General features: G+C 37.7%; 2 protein-coding genes across 7 annotated transcripts in view; one reads left to right on the forward strand and one right to left on the reverse strand.

Moving 5' to 3' along the window:
* LOC139354743 (uncharacterized) overlaps positions 1-2,539 on the reverse strand; it is a 4,258-nt gene extending 1,719 nt beyond the window's left edge. Inside the window, exon 1 of one of the 2 annotated variants that reach the window (XM_070998979.1) lies at positions 960-2,539. In XM_070998979.1, the coding sequence (XP_070855080.1) occupies positions 960-1,029 (70 nt within the window). In that variant the 5' untranslated portion in view covers positions 1,030-2,539. Of the gene's footprint in view, positions 1-926 lie in introns of both variants that reach the window. The other variant, XM_070998978.1, reaches the window with a different exon arrangement.
* A 5,483-nt stretch (positions 2,540-8,022) lies between these two features.
* The window catches only part of IntS3 (integrator complex subunit 3), a 62,671-nt gene continuing 48,481 nt past the window's right edge, over positions 8,023-22,212 (forward strand). For 2 of the 5 annotated variants that reach the window (XM_070998984.1, XM_070998981.1), the window contains exons 1-2: positions 8,024-8,277; positions 8,353-8,963. In XM_070998984.1, coding sequence (XP_070855085.1) covers positions 8,191-8,277; positions 8,353-8,963 — 698 coding nt within the window. In that variant the 5' untranslated portion in view covers positions 8,024-8,190. Of the gene's footprint in view, positions 8,278-8,352; positions 8,964-22,212 lie in introns of all 5 variants that reach the window. The other 3 variants (XM_070998983.1, XM_070998982.1, XM_070998980.1) reach the window with 3 other exon arrangements.

Raw genomic sequence — 22,212 nt, forward strand, 5'->3', positions numbered from 1 at the left:
ACCCAACTAAGTTTGGTGTTCTGAAGAGTTGGGAAAGCCCTATCCAAATGAATTTGTCCCATAGAAATTATTTCGAAAAACAACCCAGCGCCGAGTAAAAGGTCAATTCGTTGTGATTGATTGAAATGAGGATCAGCGAGCGAAATGTTTTGCGGTATCCTCCATGATGTTGCATTTATATTGAAATGGGGCTGATTATCAGTAATACACAATGCCGCACGATAGCTTGCATCCCGTGATTGCACAAAAATATCGACAGTCTTATCAGAGATCGTGGAAGATTCTCCTATCCCAGAAATCGAGGTTTGCGATCTTCTATGATTCAAGTTTAGTTGGCTAGCTAAGCGAGAGGTTATAAAGTTTAGCTGGGAGGCCGAATCTAAAATTGCTCGGCAAGGCATAAATGCTCCAATTTTATTTCTAACGTAGATAATAGCAGTTGGAAGCAACACGTAGTCGATCGGCAAAATATTTAAGGTTTTGGGTGGAGGGCTTAGTAAATGATGATCAGGATGCGATGATGTATGCGAACATGATACTAATGCTGATGAAGTAGATGGTAATGGCTGAGAGCTCGAGGATGGATCGCATGATGGAGATGAAAATGAGGTGGATGTTGCGGATGGATGGTTCATGTGTAATAATGAATGGTGCTTCATGCGACAATATTTGCAGTGAGTCGACATGCATTGCTGCAAACTATGCCCCTTGCGCAAACAGTTGAGGCAAAGTTGCAACTTCTTTGCTTTCCTATATCGAAGATTCGGACTCAAATTTAAAAATCGAGAACACTTTGGCAAATAATGATCCCGCGCATCGCAAAATAAACATATCAAATGATTTGAGTTAGAAGCAGAAGCAATAAGTGTGTTTTGGTTATATTTGTGCATGTTTTTTTCCACCTGCTGGCCTGGTGTTTGAGTTACCATGCTTGATCCAAGTTTTCCATTATCCTGCACCTTTTTTTCCAAAAACGACTCCATAGCATCCCAGGTAGACAGCGCAGTGATTGAGAAATCCTCTTCCCATTTTTCCCGCGTCCTCTGATCCAGTTTCCGAGTGACGATGTGAATTAAAAGTCCATCCAAAATTTGTTGTGTATTGGCCAGGGTTCGAATTGCTCGCAGATGCGAATTCATGCAATCAGTCAGCTCCCGAAGACCCTTCGAAGATCCCTTCTCAACACCCATTAAACCGAATATTGCCTGAACGTGTGCCTGAAAGTGTAAAACTTTATTATCAAATCGATTAACCAGCAAATTCATAGCCTTTCTATAATTAGCATTCGAGGGTTCAAGCGAGCGTATGGTTTCCAGAGCCACGCCGCCCAAACTCGAACGCAAATATTGTAATTTTTCAATGTCGCTTAGCTCATCATCATTTCCGATGACGGTAGTGAAAGTCGCAAGGAAATCCGGCCACTCAGAGTAGGATCCATGATAACGAGCAATTTCCAAATTTGGCCACCGAGGCTTCCTAAATCGAAAAGAAAGATCCGCATTATTAGTGACGTCAATAGATGTTGAATTTGCAGCGGTTGAAGCCGGCAATTGTGACTTGCGATGAGCAGCCAAGCCTCGGCTTAGTTTGGCCTTCACATCCATGAAAACCTCGGCAAGTTCAATCCGATAGTCGCTCGAGATCTCTGCAAAATCCAGTCTTTCCAACGATGTCTGCGCAGAATCAAATGCCTGGTTTAAGGAATTGACCCATTCCATTCGCGCCAGCAACTCAGCTTCGTCAAACTGATTAACCGCATCAGCGTTCAAATAACATTTCATCGAGCTCATTTGCCAAAAAATTGATTGGGCTTTGACTCGGTAGTAGTCGACGTCACTTATGGATTCATTTTGAGGCCGAACCGAGTTTCCGTATCAGACATTTTTCAATCTCGAGAAAAAAAATGAAATAAAATAAAATGTCCGACCGCGTTAGAGGCACGAAACATCGTATACCTTTTACCGCGAAAATGTAAAGGTTAACAAGCGTCACCGAGATGCAACGGAACTTTTAACTTGGTTGTTGTTGTTTTTGCCGATAAATTGCCTGCCTAGCAACCGCGCATATTTGTAACTGACAAACGAATGTATGTATGGCTATATGTACATATATATATATGTAATATGCGCTATTAACAAAGATTAAATGCGATTCACTTTGTTAAGAATTATTTGCACAACACAGTTTTGGTGTTTTTTCACAGCGCAAAATATACAAAAAATCAAACGGCCGGCTGTGCACTTTTATATGCACATATGTATGTATGTTCGTGTGTTTGTGACCGAATGCACGATAACGACAGCGAAACAAAGCGTTTGTTTAAACTATATTAAACAATTGCGAGACTGAGATGCAGACTCCGATAAAAACTATATCACGTCGGGGTCACCAAATGTTTATGGGGAAGACAACAAACATGCTACCCTTATAGTTATAATTAATAACGCACGAATAGGTCATATTAATATTATAGCGTTTATTCGGAGCGGCAGACGGACTGTGTAAAAGATCGGCTCCAAGAACTTCATATAGACATTTGCAGGCTTACAATGTAGTTGCTGAATAGATAAGCGACAGCTTTAGTGGTATAAGAAAGAAGGCGACAAAGATAAGCAGAGAGCGCTGCAGGTGCCGTCGTACACCTATGCGCGCATGACTAGGCGCTGGAAATCTGCTCTGAACAAATTTACTTATAATGTTATGTTTACTTATTTTATATTATTATTAAAATATAATTTTTTAGTTTAGCTATAGAAATTTCGTCCGTTAAAATTGATTTCAATATTTAAAACATTTAAGTATTAACATTTTTAAATAATTCATGTTGTATTTTTTACTCAAGAAGTAAAACTTATATAGTCGGATATTTTTCGCTTTAGAAAGGGTATAGGTGCAGTGACACCTTCGCGCCAACAGCGAAGAGAAAACAAAAGAAATCAAGTAAGGGGTGAGAGGAAGACTTGGTGCATTTTGTTTGAGTGATTGAAAGGGAAGCATCCATTTTAACAGTGCGCAGCAGAGTTACTTTAATCGTTTCTTTAAGTTAATATAATAAAGTCAGGTAAGTGCTACATTAAGTTTAAGATGTTTTGCATTGATTTTAGTCTAAAGTACGTATATTTGGAAGGTTTTCAATGGGTTCCGTTAGCCGAAAGTGGATAATAAAATGTTTTCTGTCAAAAAAAAAACCCGCAAAGGGTTTATACACAGCTCTAAAAGGTAAATAAACAAATAAAATATAAAATTAATTTAAATGTAATTAAAAATGTATGTAACTTAAATTCTATAATTTCATAAGTATATACAAGTATAAACCTGATCAGCATCACTAGACGAGTTGACCTAGGCATGTTTGTCTGCCCGTCCGTTTCTACGCCAAGTAGTCTCTCAGTTTTAAGGCTATCGGGCTGAAACTTTCCCAAAAGTCTTATTTCTTTTGCAGGTAGTATATAAGTCGGAACCAGCCGGATTGGGCAACTATATCTTATAGCTCCCATAGGAATAATCGAAAAAAATTTTTTTTACATTATATCTTCAGTGTTTTTTAGCGAAACCTCCTACGATTGTACATAACATGTTTTAATTAGTTCTGAATTTCAAATTTAATTTTGTCAAAATCGGACGACTATATCATATAGCTGCCATAGGAACGATCGCAAAGTTGGTGAGAAAATAATATGAAACAAATTATAGCTTCTGTGTTTTTTGACATATTATCTTATACTATTGGAAATATAATTTCTTGTATTTTTAAGAATTTTGAATTAAATGCAATAATTATAACTGCAAGGGTATACATACTTCTTTTTGCTTAAGTTAACTACTTCTCTTAATTTTTTTTCATGATACCGACACTAAACTGGTTACAATTCTTTTACATATGAGAGGCCCACAACGCACTATGCGTTTTATTCAAAAACTGACGGCTTTTCGTTGGCCGTACCGCATTAGTTAATTAGTGAAATGAATTTCCTTTCCAACGAGGTACCGTGCATGTTGGTACAACGTCTGTGAAAGTCAAATTAATTAAATATAGAGATAGCGTCGAAACATAATTTTATCCCACATGGTTAGTGTCCTGAATACATTTTTTACATAGTGGTTCATATCTTGGAACTTTCTGGTTCAAATTTATATATGACGGCACTTCTTTTAATTATTAATCTTCCCCCACTGTAAAGCGATTTTCCCAAAAACTGACGGCTTTAGCTCAATAATACTTTCTGACAAGAAGCTCGAATTAACGCCCAATAACTAGGTTTACCGTGCATATTGGTACAACACCTGTGAGGGGAGCAATAAACATAATTGTGGGGACCCGATTTTTTAAATAGATTTTTAATAGATTTCTAGAAGTCGGATATGTTTGCAAACTATCTAGATCGATAGATATTTTCATTCTAAACAATATTTTTCCATTCGGCCCCAAGAAGTCGAGAAAATCAAAAAATAAAAATGGGCCCCATGTTCCAGACTCCACCGTTTCGCCATCGCCGCTAAGTCACCGACGCTAATTTGACGGAACTGCAATCGCATACTTTTTAGCTTGCCCAGCACTAATAGCAAGGAATCTGACGTTAAGCCTAGTACTTACATCGACGAAAACTGCGAGCTAACCATAGGAGTGAGCGAGAGGCAAACAGGCGGCTAAAGCTTTTCGTTGGGTCTGTTTTTCAGCGCGGTACTCAGATGAGCTAAGGAAATACCAGAAAAAATACCAGATTTCGAGAGTGAATTTTCGATGAACACCGTTAGCCGCGGCCCAAAGAATAAGAAATTTAATCTTTGGCGGTGTTCGTGCAGGAAATTTAAAAATTAAAAATGGAAGCAAACACCAAAAACGGCTAAAGGAGGTCAGTGCAGGTGAAATAGGACGCCTAATCCAAGCTGTTGCCCATTATTGTGGGACTTGACCGACAGGAAGCAATACCACAAAGGTGCAAATCCGCAGAATAGTTGAAGCGCTGGAGGAGATCCACTAGAGAATCCCAGTGGGAAGGAACGTGGGACATCGCTCGATCTCCGACGAGGTCTCCATTGAGGACTCCACCTCCCCCAGCTACTTGGCAGCCAAAGCAAAGATGGAGGAGGCGCCGGCTTCTATAGGGAGGAGAAAATAAGGTCGCCCGCTAAGGAACAGCTGGAGGAGATATCACCAGCCATTATTGGCCAGCCTATTGGCACTTGGAGCTGGACTGCAGATGGCGCGGGAAAATTGGCGAAGCATCCGTGCGACGAGAAGAAAGCCTTAAACTTATAATTTACATAAATAAAAACATTCGTTGAACATTTTATTTATTTTTATTTTAATTTCTTTGTGCACCAGCAGACTCTTCTTTTTTAAATTGCTCCAATTGATTTCTTTTCTGTTTGGCAACAAACAGTAAGACCATGCCATATGCACTGCGGGTGAACTTTGAAAACTTCGGTCACACTACAAAGAATAAGATTTTTCGACTAGTGAAACACTTAGCCGATCTGAGTATTAGGCTTTAAGCCTACTAGGCTTTATGCATAACAACTTGCACCAAATTCTTACGTTCGCCAACACTGAAAATTTAAAATAATGTTTAACGGCCGCTGCTCCCGAATACTGAACTTGGGTATATACGTTTAAAAATCTGTTCAAAATCGATTTACCAACGGATTGTCGTGATCAATAGCGCATATTCTCCGTAAAGGTTCGGCCTTCAAGAAAACAGCATAAAACTAATTTCGTTTTTTAGGCGTGTATTTTTTAAAAAGCTATTTAAACCAGCGTTTTAGCATTTTTTCCTACTTTTTCAACTTTGACGAAGTTTAGCTTCTAAACTAATGAATGGATCTCAATGATGTGTATAAGAAAATTGAAGGGCATTATATTACCTGTAAAATAAGTCATCGATGACCGAATTCGGTTTATCAGAACTCGAGCTAGAAAATAAAAAAAAGCGACAAAAAACGTTTTGTACACTTCAAAAAAAATTTGGTACGATAGAAAAAATTGTAAGTGCCCTTTTCCTAATCAGGGATATGTACTTTACAGGAAAAGAAAGGTTTCCTTGAAGGCGTATTTCATCGATTTTTTTTTTGTAAGCTGGTGTAATCTGCCTGCACTCGACGCTCTCAGAGACAAATTTCGGCCGATCCGTTATTTGTTTTGCGTCTCTCCGTTATGTTCGGCTAGCAACTAACATTTCGGCGCAAACATTTTTGTGGAGCAGCGACATGTGAGTGCCCTAATATTTATTGTATATTAGAAAAAAACAACTAATATTGTTATATAAAAGTAAATTATTTAATTATGGTGAAATTAAGTAAATTCAATTTACTTATAATGTTATGTTTACTTATTATATATTATTATTACGGTATAATTTTTTAGTTTAGCTATAGAAATTTCGTCGTCAAAAATTGATTCCAGTATTTAAAACATTTAAGTATTAACATTTTTAAATAATTCATATTGTATTTTTTACTCAAGAAGTAAAACTTATAATCGGATATTTTCGCTTTAGAAAGGGTATAGGTGCAGTGGCACGCGCCAACAGCGAAAAGAAAACGAAAGAAATCAAGTAAAGGGGTGTGACAGTAGCGGATCTAGGGGGGGCGAAAGGGGCAAGCGCCCCGGGCGCCAAATCTAAGAGGCGCTAAATCGAGTCCGACTAGCAATATATGTTTCGAGAATTCATATTTTCCTATCGAAAATGAAGTAGCAGCATCACTCGACTACAATGATATTATTGCTGAATTTGCGGCAATCAAGGCCAGAAAAGTTATATTCTAAAAGTAATATTTTTTTGTCTTGCAAAAACACAAATAATAATGTTTTTTCCGTTGTAACTGACAAAAGAATCGATAAGAAATACAATTCTTCAAACATATAAGCTTTTAATAATTAATAACCTATTTACACTTTAAATACTCCAAATGTTATTCGTACAGCAAATAGGGAGGGGGCGGAATTTTTCGCTTTGCCCCGGGCGCCAGCAACCCTAGATCCGCCACTGGGGTGAGAAGAAGACTTGGTGCATTCTGTTTAAGTGATTGAAAGGGAAGCATCCATTTTAACAGTGCGCAGCAGAGTTACTTTAATCGTTTCTTTAAGTTAATATAATAAAGTCAGGTAAGTGCTACATTAAGTTTAAGATGTTTTGGATTGATCTTAGTCTAAAGTACGTATATTTGGAAGGTATTCAATGGGTTCCGTTAGCCGAAAGTGGATAATAAAATGTTTTCTGTCAAAAAAAAATCCCACAAAGGGTTTATACACAGCTCTTAAAGGTAAATATACAAATAAAATATAAAATTAATTTAAATGTAATTAAAAATGTATGTAATTTAAATTCTATAATTTCATAAGTGAAAACTCATGAGAAAAATACTGAATTTCACAAGTGATTTTACTTGGGACGTGTCACTTGCAAGTGAATTCATAAGTGAAAACTCATTGCCCTTCAGTTCCAAAAAAAAAAAAAGTTTCACTTGTGAATCACCTTGTGAATCCCGTGGGACATGTCCTCTTGCATAAGTGAAGAACAAGTGACGCTCCATACAATTGTCTTTATGGAGTGTCACTTGTTCTTCACTTGTGCAAGAGGACATGTCCCACGGGATTCACAAGGTGATTTACGAGTGAAACTTTTTATTTGGAACTGAAGGGTTGCGAGATCTCAGCGTTCATACGGACAATATAAAATGTTATCAACAACCTCATGCCGGCTGCATGATCCAATGTTTTAGTAGGCACTTTAGAGGCGGATAACCAATTCATAAGATGCCCCGGTACGTCCATTTAAAATGATCTGATATTTTTTATTTAATTATACAATTTTAAATTTCCAATATAATTTTTAATGAATAGTATCCATTAGCATTTTAAAACGTATTGAAATATATATCCGCACGGAGCGTTTGTAAGGTAGAGGCTATTACGGACCGTCTGTTGGACGTATCGTTGTCGAAAGAGGATTTTATACGTGGGAATAAGCTATTATATTTCAAAAATCACAAGCACTCTGCTAGAATGTTGCAGTGGAACCACAGTACTGTTAATATGTCTTTTCGTTTTATCTCCCTCAAAGCAAAACAAGAATTTTATGCAAATACAATTATCTCTGTGTGTTATTTGTGCTCGCTATACAAATTTGTGTAAAACGAAGTAGTGAGTCAAGTTAGTAGTTAAAGTGCGAAAATACACATTCCCAGCCAATGGATCAGCAGCAACAGAAAAGTGCTGCTCACGTCTCGAAGCTGTTTGTGTGTTCGGCAGTCGACTTTAAAGATGAGATTGAAGAGGTGTGGTCAATAAAATAAGTTTTAATTATCCCTGTAAATGATTCTTTTCTCCTGTTCTTTATATAATTGTTTTAGAAATTTGAGCGTTCGTTTATCAGTTTGCAGATGCAAATTGTTGGACTTGGTGATAAAGAAATGCATGACATATTGTCGCAAATCGTGTGCAAGGACAAACAACACGAGGAGATTTCAATCGGCTTTCTCTACATAATGCTTACCGATCCTGCTATTGCTCCCAAAACGTATCGCGACGTAACCCTCGTATCTAGGGACGGAATGAATGTTATTGTAGCAAACCTCACTTTACTAGTGGCTGAGAAGTATACTAAGCTCACGGAAATAGCAAGAAGACAATTAATCTGGGTGTTAAGGGAATTCGTAAAACACCAGGTCCTCAATGTCGAAAACGTTATTTGGAACTGTCTTCGGCAGGCAGGCGGAGGGGATGCGTCCCAAAGAAATCTTTTTCTTATCGAGAGCCTTTTGGATATATTTATGGAGTTCAGAGCATGGTTGGAAAACAATCCATTCCTCGTTCAGTCTGCAGTTTACAGCTTCGTGCGCCTTATAGAAGATCACGCAAATCCAGCTTTGATGCCGCTCCGTCAAAAGGAGGTGAAGTTTACGATATCGTTAATCCGAGAAAGGTTCCACGATATTATACCCCTCGGAAGGGATTTTGTACGGTAAATTCTTAGCCTCACCATATTTATTAGACAATTCAATATCACCAATCTCTTCAGTTTTAACTAGCTACTGACTTCAATTAAAAAAAAATCTTTATATCACCTCATTCGACACGGTTTGTTAAAATCGTACAGCTAAACACAGGCATAATGAATTGCAGCGGCCCGAATGTAATGTATTTAGAAAGTGTATTTATTTAGTAGATCGTATAATACATTTTTGTCACAAAAGTTGATATCAAAACTTTTGTTTGTTGAAGGTGCGATCGTCACTAGATTTTTACCTCGTTAAGAGGTGTTTTTGTTTGATATCAGAAGTTTTTGTTTGTAACATTAATCATATAATTAATCTACTTTCCCAAAAGCCGTAGAGTCCACGTTTCTTATATGGAACTGTTAATAGCAATTTAAATGAAATTTTATATAACGTTTGGATACGCACATACAAAATTTAATGTTGTCTAAGGTTGAGGAATCTCAAGGGCTATACAGTTTTAAGTTTTAACCAAAATCGTTTTTGAAAAAAAAAATCGAAATAAAAAAAGTTTGGCCATAATTTTTAAACGACGGTATTTAGACAAATCATATTAGGAAGGAAATGCTTAGGCAATGTTAGATGTGGCAATTTTTGTTGATTAATAATTTTGAAACGTGGCTTTTTACAACAATGTGTTGTATGTCAAACACTGTCAACACTGCTGAACACTCATGAAATATAACGAAGTTAAAAGTAAAACATTTGACCTGAAAAACTGCCCTACGGTACGGTTCTAACAACTACTTTATAAGCAAATGTTTTTTAGTTCAAATTGCGTTTTTAAAAACGATATCGGTTGCCACCGCAATTGTAGCATTGCACACAGCAATCGAGGAAACGTAAAAATCAAAAAAGTCTGAACAGTTGTAAAGAATTTAACAGAAGTTTACCCTTCTTTCTAACTTATCATGATGCAACAATTTTTGTATCATGATAAGTAAACATGTGCGTTCAGCAGAACTATCGTAAGAATTCCATCAGTGATCAGGTATCATGTTATTCTGCTGTACGCTTCCAATTAAAATATAGTTCTTATCGCAATCGATACATTCGATTTCATAATCGACTTCTATGCTAACTTCTCTGGGCGGTAAAAACCACGCCATCTCCATCTCCCTCGCACTCCCGTTAGCTGAGTAACGGTTATAAAATAGTGTAAGCCGTGGATGATAGCGTTCTCTTTTGTTTTAACCTAAAATCGTTCTTATTCTGGTTATATACACTTGTTCCACAAAAAATAGGTAGATTTCTGAATTTTTTTTATTTGAAGGAAAAATTGAGTTCCAATTTTCATGTCTTAAAGTACATTATTTGAACTTTTATTAAATTAAAAAATAAAAAAGGTGAAAAAATGAGTAGGGATAACCAATATTTTCAAAAATATCGTATCGATGATGTTTCTTTAAAAAAATGTAATTCATATTTCAAAAATCAAGAAAAATATTGATATATTCCATATTTTTTATATCAATGAAAAGTTGATTTAGTGCTGCTAAAGCATTTTGTACTCTTTTTTTCTGAAAGACCAAAAAAGAGAATAGATCAAAAATAGCGAAGCTATAATTATTTTCCCACTAAATATCCGATCGTTCCTATGGCAGCTATATGATATATTCGTCCGATTTTTTCAAAATTTAATTCGAAATTCTGCAATTTTAATAAAAAAAATTCTTAAGAGTTGACGATAATATGTCAAAAAACATTAAAAAAAATGTTTCATTTTTCCGATTATTCCTTTGATCCCTATAGAATATAAATACAAAGCCATATGTCTTGAAAGTGGTGACCCTTCGCGGGTGTCTGTTTTAGCCCCTACCCTGATTAGATGAAGGACATCCTCGGACTTCTTGAAACTGCTAATAATAATTTGAAGGTTATGCTGGAGACGGACTGGCTATCCTCTCTCTCCATATATTAAAGGTGGTTTTACTACCTTGATGTTAAGGACCGTTGAAAAAGCTGGCGCTGTGGATTTTTAGCTCTATAAATTTCGGTATATAGTGTTGTTTACTTTTACCACTTCAAATGTAAGGAGGATTGTTCCAGTTACTCGTTGTCCAATGATCGTAGCTTTTCCGTCATTGAGTATTGTAAAGCCGTCATCGATGACTGTTAGCGGCTAAAAGTGGCTGGAGTGGTTGTATTCATGTTGAGTAGGGCATTTTTCTGCAGAGTGTTGTTGTAAGGGCAGCGCTGCAGTTTCCAATCGTCATAATCTTGTTACCTCTTTCTGCTACTTTGTTGTCTTCGCCGAAATTAAGAATAGTGCTGTTGTGTTCAACGGGTTGCAAGAATATTTTCTCACGTGTCATGTAAGGTCTAGGATATTTTAATTTCAGGTATTGTTTAATAAATTTTAATTTGGGCCCACTCCCATTTATCTCTTTAAAGGGATTTCCAACTTCCTTCAAACGAATTTCCTTTTTCGTACTTTTTAACATGAATGCGTACGGCACAAAATTTAGCATAATCTGATTTTTATACCCGTTACTCGTTGAGTTAAAGGGTATACTAGATTCGTCGGAAAGTATGTAACAGGCAGAAGGAAGCGTTTCCGACCCCATTAAGTATATATATTCTTGATCAGGATCACTAGCCGAGTCGATCTAGCCATGTCCGTGTGTCCGTCTGACCGCCTGTCCGTCTGTCCGTATGAACGCTGAGATCTCGGAAACTATAGGAGCTACAATCCTGGGATTAGGCATGCAGATTTCTGAGATTCCTGCGCAGCGCTAGTTTGTTTCAGCAATGTGCCACGCCCACTCTAACTCCCACTTACAGTTTTGATGCTACAATAAAAATTTTAACTGAAATGTGTTGCTCTCATCAATACCTATCGATTGACCCAAAAAAGGAGCATGCAGATTACCTAGATTCCTGCGCAGCGCAATTTTGTTTCAGCAATGTGCCACGCCAACTTTAACGCTCACAAACTTCAAACAATCGAAAGTATGAACGCGGATATCTCGGAAACTATCAAAGATAGAGAAATGGGATCTCAGATTTAAATTCCGTAGCCTTGTACGCAGCGCAAGTTTGTAAGCGAATATGCCACGCCCACAAACTGCCCAAACCTGAGGCGCCCACAGTTTATATGCTAGATATAAAATGTTAACTGAAATTTATTAGTCTTGTCAATACGTATCGATTGATCAAAAAAAAAAGTTTGCCACGCCAACTCGAACGCCCACAAACCGCCCAAACCTGTGGCGCCTACAATTTTTACTCTAACGCCCATAACGCTTAACTCTGTCTACCGCCCACATAACCATATATTGTGATCAGGGGTAGGTGGCGCATTTCAGTCTCACTTTGCTGCTTGCATATCTCCATTTCCCTTTGGTCGCATTAGCTGAGTAACGGGTATCTGAGTCGAGTACCTCGACTATATCGTTCTTCATTGTTTCTTTTACAGATATTGGCTGCAATGTCATGAGGTGAAAGATTAGGATTTAGCCGATAAACAAATATTTGTTTCCGCTGCGGTATACAGTTAACGGTTTTTGGTACTGCGCACTCTTATTAACATAAGATTTTCGGAGTATCTCAGGCTGCAAAACCTGGCGACCTTCGTATTCGGGGACTTCTTAGGAAGTTTTGCAAATTATCACAGTAGTAGCGCAAGCCACTCCTCATGTCAATTGCACGACGTGCCAAGGCACTGTGCATGGGTAACATCACTGCTTGAATAGCACGGACTTCTCTGTTGTCCAGTCGAACGCACCAACTTGCATGTCTGCAAGCAACAGATTTTCATTATCGCGATTCTTCTGTGTTGAAAAGACCTATCGATTGACCTTAAAAATGTTGCCACGCCTTCTCAAACGCCCACAAATCGCCCAAAGCTGTGGGGCCCACAGTTTTCATGATAGGAAAAATATTAACTGAAATGTATTGGTCTCGTCAATACCTATCGATTGACCTCAAAATAGTTTGCCACTTCCATAACGCTTTTATGTGTCTGCCTTGCTTTGCTGATTATTTATCTCCATCTCCCTTTTGCTTCCTTCAGCTGACTCGACTATAGCGGTCTTTCTTGATTGCTTTTTAAGGTTGCTAGTTCCAAGTTAAAGGCAACTGAGATATTTTGCTTTAAAAAAAACGCCATTTTTCAAACGTGATTTTACGATTTAAAGACCTCCAAATCGACCCAATTTTATTTTGGGCTACTCCCTTTTGGTCAGTAATTGTAATATTTATAGAAAATTAATTGATTAAATTTTACGAGTTATTTGAATTTAAAATTGAAAGATTGATTACTCCAATTTTCGAAAGTGTAACCAATAACATCAAGGCTTCGAGTATGAAATTTATAAATCCATTTCTTGATGACAATGTTTCTTACAAATTCTCAAATCATTATTATCTTCTACTCCGGTATAAAGCATTTTCTTAATTTAATAACAATCGGACAATCTTGTTTATTAACGTTTACTGTGATTGTTGGTCTGCTTATTAATTCTTGAGCCTTTGTGTTAATATTTATCTGCCTGTTTTCTGATGTCATAAGTTATTTTTGAAGTCGTGAAAATCTGGAGTACCGGCTGCGAACTTTAACGCGGTGCCTAACAAATTAATGCTTCTTAAATTTTTGAGATACTGTAGATACAGTGGGTGGTGCTCATATACTTAAGCCACAAGACTTCAACCAAAAATTTAAACGAAAATTAAGAAAAGTTTTTATTTCACAGCTCCAATTTTTTGTGTCACATTAGTTCTATATATCAGTGTTCTAATAGAAGAATAACCAAGTTATAAAAATATATATTCAACGAAAAACTTAAAAAATCTGAGACCATCTCCAAAATGTCCTGCTCACATACTTAAGCCACCTGGAACATATTGGTTGAAAAAGTTAAAATTTTCCCAATATTCCTTATACTTTTAATAAATTTACTTCAATATTGAGTGGGATGACCTTTCTGCTTAAGAAGAGCGGAGCAACGCTTTGGCACTGAGTCCACAAGACGTGCGCACTGTTGATGGGCGATTTTCTTCCACTCTTCTTGCAAAACTCGCCACAAATCGTTTTTATTTGCTGGTTTTTTTTTGGCCAACGACTTGTTTAAGAATTCTCCACAAGTTCTCTATAGGGTTAAAGTCGGGGCTCTGCGGTGGCCATTGCAAAACATAGATTAAGCCACGACTTGACTATTTTGCTGGTGTGTTTCGGGTCGTTCTCCTGTTGAAATATCCAGGCAAGTGGCAAATTATCGGCATATTCTCCAGATAAATTGTTAACAAGGATGTCCCTGTCCATTTCGCCGTTCATAATGCCTTCTATCTTCCCTAGGAGACCTACGCCCGATGCGGTGAAACAGCCCCAGACCATAATCGAAGCCCCACCATGTTTAATAGTCTTCTTCGTGTATTTGGGGTCCAATTGTTTGTTGGGAGAACGTCGTACATATGGTTTACCATCACTCCCAAAGACATTAAATTTGCATTCGTCGCTCCAAACAATCATGTTCCGAAAATTGGGACCTTTTTGAATATGCTCTCTGGCGAATTGAAGGCGCTTTTTAACATTTTTAATTGACAGCAATGGTTTTTTTAGGCAATGCGTCCATATAACCCAAATTCATTTAGCCGTCTTCTTATGGTCTGAGTTGACACATTCACGCCATAATCTTCCACCATTTGACCCCCTGATTTGCGTCCAAGTCTAGAACAGATGGGCCCTACTGATTTTGGAAATCCGTCTATCGTCGTTTAAAGTGGTTTTTCTGGGCTTTTCACGTGGAACACTTTCCCAGGTTTCATGTTTCTTATAAAATGCAATCGCATTTCTGACTTGGCCACGCGAAAAATGTAAAGTCTTACAAATTTGTAGAATATTTGAGTTTTTTTCGTAATATCCCATATTAGCTTTCTTTCGGCCGAATTTGAATTCTTATTTTTAGCCATAGCGGTCAAATTGTTTTCGGAAACGAATTTAGTATTCAATACTTTAGTTTAGAAAATAACTAGCACAACTTTTCCGGAAAAAACACAAGTTTGACGATTTTAGCTCAAGGTGGCTTAAGTATATGAGCAGAGCACAATACTCCTTTTTGACATTTAGTCAATTTTTTGGAAAATACGAATACCTACTTGTCATTTTTTACTGTGATCAGATGCTTAAATAACAGTGTTGCAAAATGCAAAAATTTCAGGCCGAAATAAATATGTTCAAAAAAGTTATTAAGAAAACAGTTTATGGTAGTGTCAGTGGCTTAAGTCTATGAGCACCACTGTATGATCTGTGATACCTATCACTGTGAAATCTGTCTCATATATATCAGAGAAAAATGGTTTCTGAGTTCTTCTCTTTCTTTTACTATTGCCTAGTACATGGTTATGTTGCTTGAATGTTTCAGTTATTGAAAATCTTCAAATAGTCACATCCCTGTCAATGATTGGTAAGTAGTTTGAAGTCATGTAGTCGATCATTTTAGCTGCATTTAATATGACAACAAGTTGTATTTTCCAAATCCTACTGTCAAAGAAAAAATAATTATTTTAATTACCTTTTAAAGAGCCAACCGTAGCGAGTGGATGTGTTTATGCGAGTCGGAAATCGGCTATAAAATAACAAAATATACTGGAGTTAATCCATAATCTTAACAGACACTTAATCAGTTTTAGTTCCGTTTAAAACAGTTCAAATGTTAAAAATCAACTGAACTCTTAATATAAATTTTAAAGTGCCACAAAGAATAGTGAAGCCTATGTAACGCTAGTAAAATTTCGTAAGCAGCCGATTTTCTGTGTGAATATATCTCCATCCCTCTCACATTCTATTGAGTTGGCTTATTCTTTATTATTGTTTGGTTATAACTTTTAAGTGAATTGTCCCAATTGAATTATTTCTGGCATGTACGTGGGTATTGATAATAAGAACAAACTCCAACTTTAATTTTTACTAAATATTAAAAAATGTTATGTGCGTTAGACTGGTTTTTAGCGTTATGGGCGATTGTAGGCGTTAGAGTTGATGTGGCACCCTGCTGAAACAAACTTGCGCTGCGCCGGAAGCCCATTTTTGCTCTTATAGTTTCCGAGATCTCCGCGTTCATACGGACAGACGGATATAGCTAGATCGACTCGTCTAGTGATGCTGATCAAGAATATATGTACGTATGGGGTCGGAAACGATTCATTTAACCTGTTACATATTTTCCGACGCTTACTCCTCCGCCATCGACCCTGGTGTAAAAACCAATAGCACCTCATAGCGCCTCAGCTACAGTAACAGCCGACGCCACCAACAACGCGAACACATCAGCTACTAACTTTAACGGCCAATAAAACAATAACACCTGTTGTAAATTGCAGTGCCATTACCGGCAGCAACAACATTAGCAAAAATAAACCAGCGGCCCGACTACCCACTACATCGCTACTACATAGAAACTTAGCCAAGGCTAGAAACTCGAAATAAATGAAGTGGTAATAAACCAAAAATAAACCGCCTTAATATAGGTAACGATATACTTGGTGAAACCAATAATAGATTTGATCTTCTGGCAGAGTCAGAGAATAATCAACCCGGACATAGACAAGAGGTTCAAAGAAATCAAAAGCCTCCGCCAATATATATTAAATAAAAAAAATCGAATGCACTAGTTAATAAAATTGTTGCGCTGGTCGGGGACTATAATTTTTATGTGACTCCGCTCACTAATAATATAACAGAACACCCTCTCAAGTTAACCTCGCACGGAACAAACTGGCTATATTTGGCCCACGGTCGCCCCTATGCCTAGACATCAATGTTCTGATCTACAACTACACCCTAAAGCCAATCTGGAATTACGGATCCCAGTTCTAGGGTAATGCGAGCAGCAGCAATATTAATATCATACAGCGCTCACAATCCAAAGCGCTGAGAACCATCGCTGGGATTCCTTGGATGTTCTAAACGAAAACATCCACAGGGATCAGGGATGAATTACTTAACCAACACGCGACCTACCACACAAAGCTTATCACCTTACTCCTTTAGAAAGGGACTTAACACCGTGTTCTTCCAGTCCAGCAATAATTATTAGGGCCCTCACTTTAATTAGGGCAAGTCAACATGACTGGTAATAAGGTTATTATTGATAAAATTTTTAGTCTCCATAAGGAGAATACCAAATAAATAATCCACACGTATTAAAAAATTACCTGTCCTCATGGACCACCCTCCCTTTTATTGAGACTGTGGTCCCCAAGTCTGCTTTTACCGTTTTTTCAGTGTCCAAATGTGAAAGTTTTTTTTCCTAATCTTTTACGTCGATATTGTCACCTACCTTGACATTTCTGTCTTGTCTTGTTTGGCTTTAGTTATGTGTTATGTTATGTGACGTCACGTCAAACATTCAAAATAATTGTAGTCGATTTTTCTTATCGTGCCGACAATATATTTATACCCTTGCAAAGGGTATATTGATTTCAGTCAGAAGTTTGCAACGCAGTGAAGGAGACGTTTTCGATATATTCTTGATCAGCATCACTAGACGAGTCGATCCATGTCCGCCTGTCCGTCCGTTTCTACGCAAACTAGTCTCTCTAGGAACGATCGGAAAATTGGTGGGAAAATAATAATAATAATGAAACAAATTAAAGCTTCGGTGTTTTTTAACATATAACCTCCTACGCTTGGAAATAACATTTTTTAATTAGTTATAAATTTTGAAATAAATTAAATATCATATAGCTGGAAAATGGGAAAATAATATGAAACAAGTTTTAGCTTGTTTTCTGACATTATATCTTTTACTATTGGGAAAATCATTTTTTGTATTTTTAAATTTAATAATTATAACTGCAACTACAAACTTCGGCTTGACGAAGTTAATTTTGTTTTTTTTTTTGGATTTTTGTAAACTTGAAATTGAACAACTTAATTAAAGCCCAGAACTGATGTAGACATTTTCTTAAGTTACAATTAAATCTGTATTCCATTATTGTACAACTTCAACCTTTCTTGGAAAAAAAATAATGTTCACTTCTGCATAGAGTGTGATTTTATCATTTTGTAACCATTCCCTACAACTTTAAAAACTGAAAAACATATTGGTTTACTCCAAGAGCTGCAGTATTTCACTCCGCTGAAATTTTACCACCGAACTTCTTAGGAGTATGGTCAGTATATGCCAGCAACTTTCTGCTTTTAAACTTTTGAAAAATATTGATTTTTGGAAAAGTGACATTTAAAAAACGAATCGTTCTTCATTGTACCCTACACTCCCCTACCTTATCCCTAAATTCTGTTCTAAGCGCTGTTGTCGATGAGTGGACTATGTCAAGGGGTCGTTTACTTGTTACTGAGTGGATGGTTCTATTGTATTCTAAAGCTGCTAGAAAAATTTCTTTTGATTTTTAAGCACCGTGCAATCTCTGCCAGTGTGCTGTGTAATCTCTCTACTTGTCCGAAGTATTACTAGAAAGGGACTTAATTGTGTCGTATTTAATAGATGGATTAGTAACTCAATATTCTTTATTGGTATTTATACTGGTATTTCGCAATAAACTGCATTGACCACGTCATTCTTGACCACATCGCATACTCTCCGTATAATTGTTTCTCTAACCGAGATGACCAGTTTTTTCACCAAACATTATGACCGTTCTAGCGGAGGCAGTTCCGCTTTTTTCTATTATTAATTGGTTCCGAAAGCAGTTGACCGGCTTGTCAGTTTTCGACAGTATAGGTGAGTGATAACTCGCTATGTATCTATAAATCTGTCAGTGCATCCTCTTCTAACGTGTGGATGTACTATCGGGACAGCGCGTCAGCAAAGTAGTTACCTTTCCCTGGCTTGTAAAAAAATTTTGAATCTCGACAAATAAAGCTTTCCAGCGCTTAATTTTGGCTTATGGATTGCGATCGGAAACGACGAAAGTTCTCTAACTGGTGGTCAGTAAAACTGTTTTAAATTTTTACCCCGTATATATAGTTTCTGAGGTTCTTTAGGGCCCATGCAACTGCCAAAAGCTCTTTTAAACTTGTTGCAAAATTTAGCTCCCTACCCTTTAGAGTTCATAATTTCATGGTTATACGTTTTCCGCCAAGTGGTAAAACTGCTCCCAAACCAAAAGACGAAGCATCTGTCGTTAAGTCGAAGGCTTTCTTGTAATTTGGGTATAGTAACATAACGTCATCATGTCTGAAAACACCCTGCTGAAACAAACTTGCGCGGCGCGGGTGCCCAAGAGTCTGCATTCCAGGTCCAAACACTTAGCTCTTCTAGTTTCCAAGATCTGAGCGTTCACACGGACAGACGGACATGGCTAGAGTGACTCGGCTAGTGATCCTGATCAAGAATATATACTTAATGGGGTCGGAAACGCTTTTGTCTACCTGTTACATACTTTCCGTCGAATCTAGTCGTTTACTCTACGAGTAACGGGTATAGCTCATTCGGAATAGAGAATTTATCGTTAAACTAAGTTCAAGTGCCGTATTAACAAAATCAGAGACGCGCATCAGAGAACACATTGGTCCTTCGCTCTCTGACCGGATACCACCAATGATATTAGTATTTTAAGGCAGCGCATCGTACGCCTCTGCAAATATACCTTTTGCGGTTTCCTAACATTGAATAGAATTTTTCCATTCGTAAAAATTAACGTTAGCTCATTATACCCGTTACTCGTAGAGTAAAAGGGTATACTAGATTCGTCGGAAAGTATGTAACAGGCAGAAGGAATCGTTTCCGACCCCATAAAGTATATATATTCTTGATCAGGATCACTAGCCGAGTCGATCTAGCCATGTCCGTCTGTCCGTCTGTCTGTCCGGATGAACGCTGAGATCTCGGAAACTATGAGAGCTAGGCTATTGAGATTTGGCGTACAGATTCCTGAGCTTCTTACGCAGCGCAAGTTTGTTTCAGTAAACTGCCACGCCCACTCTAACGCCCACAAACCGCCCAAAACTGTAACTCTTACAGTTTTGATGCTAGATAGAAATTGTTCTCATCAATACATATCGATTGGCCTAAAAAAAAGTTTGCCACGCCCACTTAAACGCCCACAAACCGCGAAAACCTGTGAAGCCCACAATTTGCATGCTAGATAAAAAAATTTAACTGAAATGTATTGGTGTCGTCAATACCTATCGATTGATCCAAAAACAAATTTGCCACGCCCACTCTAACGCCCATAACGCTTAAATCTGTCTACCACCGGTAGGTGGCGCATTTTAATCTCGCTTTGCTGCTTGCATATCTCCATTTCCCTTTGAGTAACGGGTATCTGATAGTCGAGGTACTCGACTATAGCGTTCTACCTTGTTTTAAGAATTGAATTTTCCCCGAACTGCTGTTAATAGTACCTAACAGGAGTTAGGTCTAGCACGTCGTCAGTTGTTTTTTTAAGTAAATCAAGTCCAATTATTTTGTCAAACTTTAAGTTAAAAAGGAGCACCATGCTTTTTGGTTTATGATGTTGTAACCTTGGATAAATTTTGCAGCCAAATGGTTTTTAATTTTTTAAAGGTGTGTCTCTAAAGTTGAATTTATCTCCCTGCGATATCCTTTTTTATGAGCGGGTCAGGGAGTTATGCCTAACAAATTAATTTCGTCACATTCTATGAAGTCATCGTCTATATCTTCGACATCCTCCTCGACTACTATAGGGTATTCGTTATCGTTTTCTTTAGGTGGGTTTTTGTCTAAAGCCAAATGGTTGGTTCTTTGGAGTTTCGGTCATATGTACCTTGGTCTACTATTACTTGGTGTTTTATTTGTCAGTTCCTGACTATTGTTATCGTTGCATGGAATACTGTGCTGACTCGCCTGCCACTGATTGATTGGGGTTTACCTATGAGACGGATCCTGTCTGGGTGCCTGTCTTAATCTTTTATTGAAAAGGGGAATTTTTACTTTCCAAATTAAGTCTAGAATCTGTTATTCCATTTTTTTCTCTGTCCTGTCTTTGCTCGGACCTTCGGAGTCTTTTCTGTGCTGCGGGCAAAGCTATATATATCGCTAGTGCTTAGCCTCCACCTCTTGAGCTAATGCTAGAGCGGAAGAAAGGTCGGAAGGTCTTGCGGAAAAAGAGCATAGCTTAGCGATTTCCTGGTTCTCGAAAGAAATAAACGTTTCGCAAAATCAATGAAGTTATGGTCATAATTGTCTTGTTTATAAGCAGAGTCAGTTTTTTCTCCACTTTATCATAGTACTACATGATAGTCAAATTGTCTTGATGGAGCGATGACATCTCTTGCTCTATTTAATATATTTATAGGATTAAAATTCAAACTTTTATATGTTTCTAAGTATGCCTTAAGCTTTGTAGTCTTCGAACTACCTATTTCACACACTTTGTATGCAGAACGCGCCGCTTTTCACATTTTTTCCCTCGAAGACCGAAAGGGACTTCATAATGTCTACACATAAAACCTATACGATTTCGACAACTCTATACGTCTCTACTTCTAGTGTGCTGATATTTACACCACCTAAGCGCAGCCGATTGTCTTGTAATTTGTTAGAAGCTTAGCTCAGCAAAGCAAAAGATTGTAAGGGTTCTTAATCGCCTAAAGCTTTATTTTGCAGAGTGCGGCGCCCAGTGTAACGACCATAACGCATAAGTCTGTCTAATAGTCGAGACATTCCCTAATAAATAAACCCTATGTGTGTACAATCATTTAATAGAAAAGAGGGCTGTTGAAAAATTCCGATCCCGCGGGACCGCCGCGAAGCTCTACTTCGCGCAACGGATAGTCGGTCGGAGCGCGTACCGTCTCTAGATGAACTTACACTGGCGGCTGTATATCGAGGTCTAGCTCGGCCTATATGTGCGCGCTGTACAGGATTGTCAAGGTCACCATTGTGGCCATGATTCGCCTGCTGTGCAGCTTCTGTCCTCGAGTGTTGGGCATTATCCTCGAAACGGCTTCATTCGATTTTGATGCTTTTTCTGGTACATATTCAAGGTGAGTTTTGAAGCACAGTTTTTGGTTGATCAGTGCCCCTAGATACTTGATAGACGGGTTTGACTAAATGTTGTTTGAACCGACTTGTACAATACTTTCTCCTACTTCTTCTACTGCTTATCCGCACCGCCTCAGTTTTGTGCACGGCTAGTGATAGACCGTTGCACTGTGGGGAGAAAAACCCAAAAAGCCTGCTATAAAGCAGTTGACGACCACCTTTTAATTGGATATTGTTAGAGGCAACGAATATGTAAAAAAACATCAATAGGTGCATTTTTTTAGTGAAGTTTTTTTTATTTGAT

This window comes from Drosophila suzukii, unplaced genomic scaffold (genome assembly GCF_043229965.1).
Source record: "Drosophila suzukii unplaced genomic scaffold, CBGP_Dsuzu_IsoJpt1.0 scf_19, whole genome shotgun sequence".
Lineage (NCBI taxonomy): Eukaryota > Metazoa > Arthropoda > Insecta > Diptera > Drosophilidae > Drosophila > Drosophila suzukii.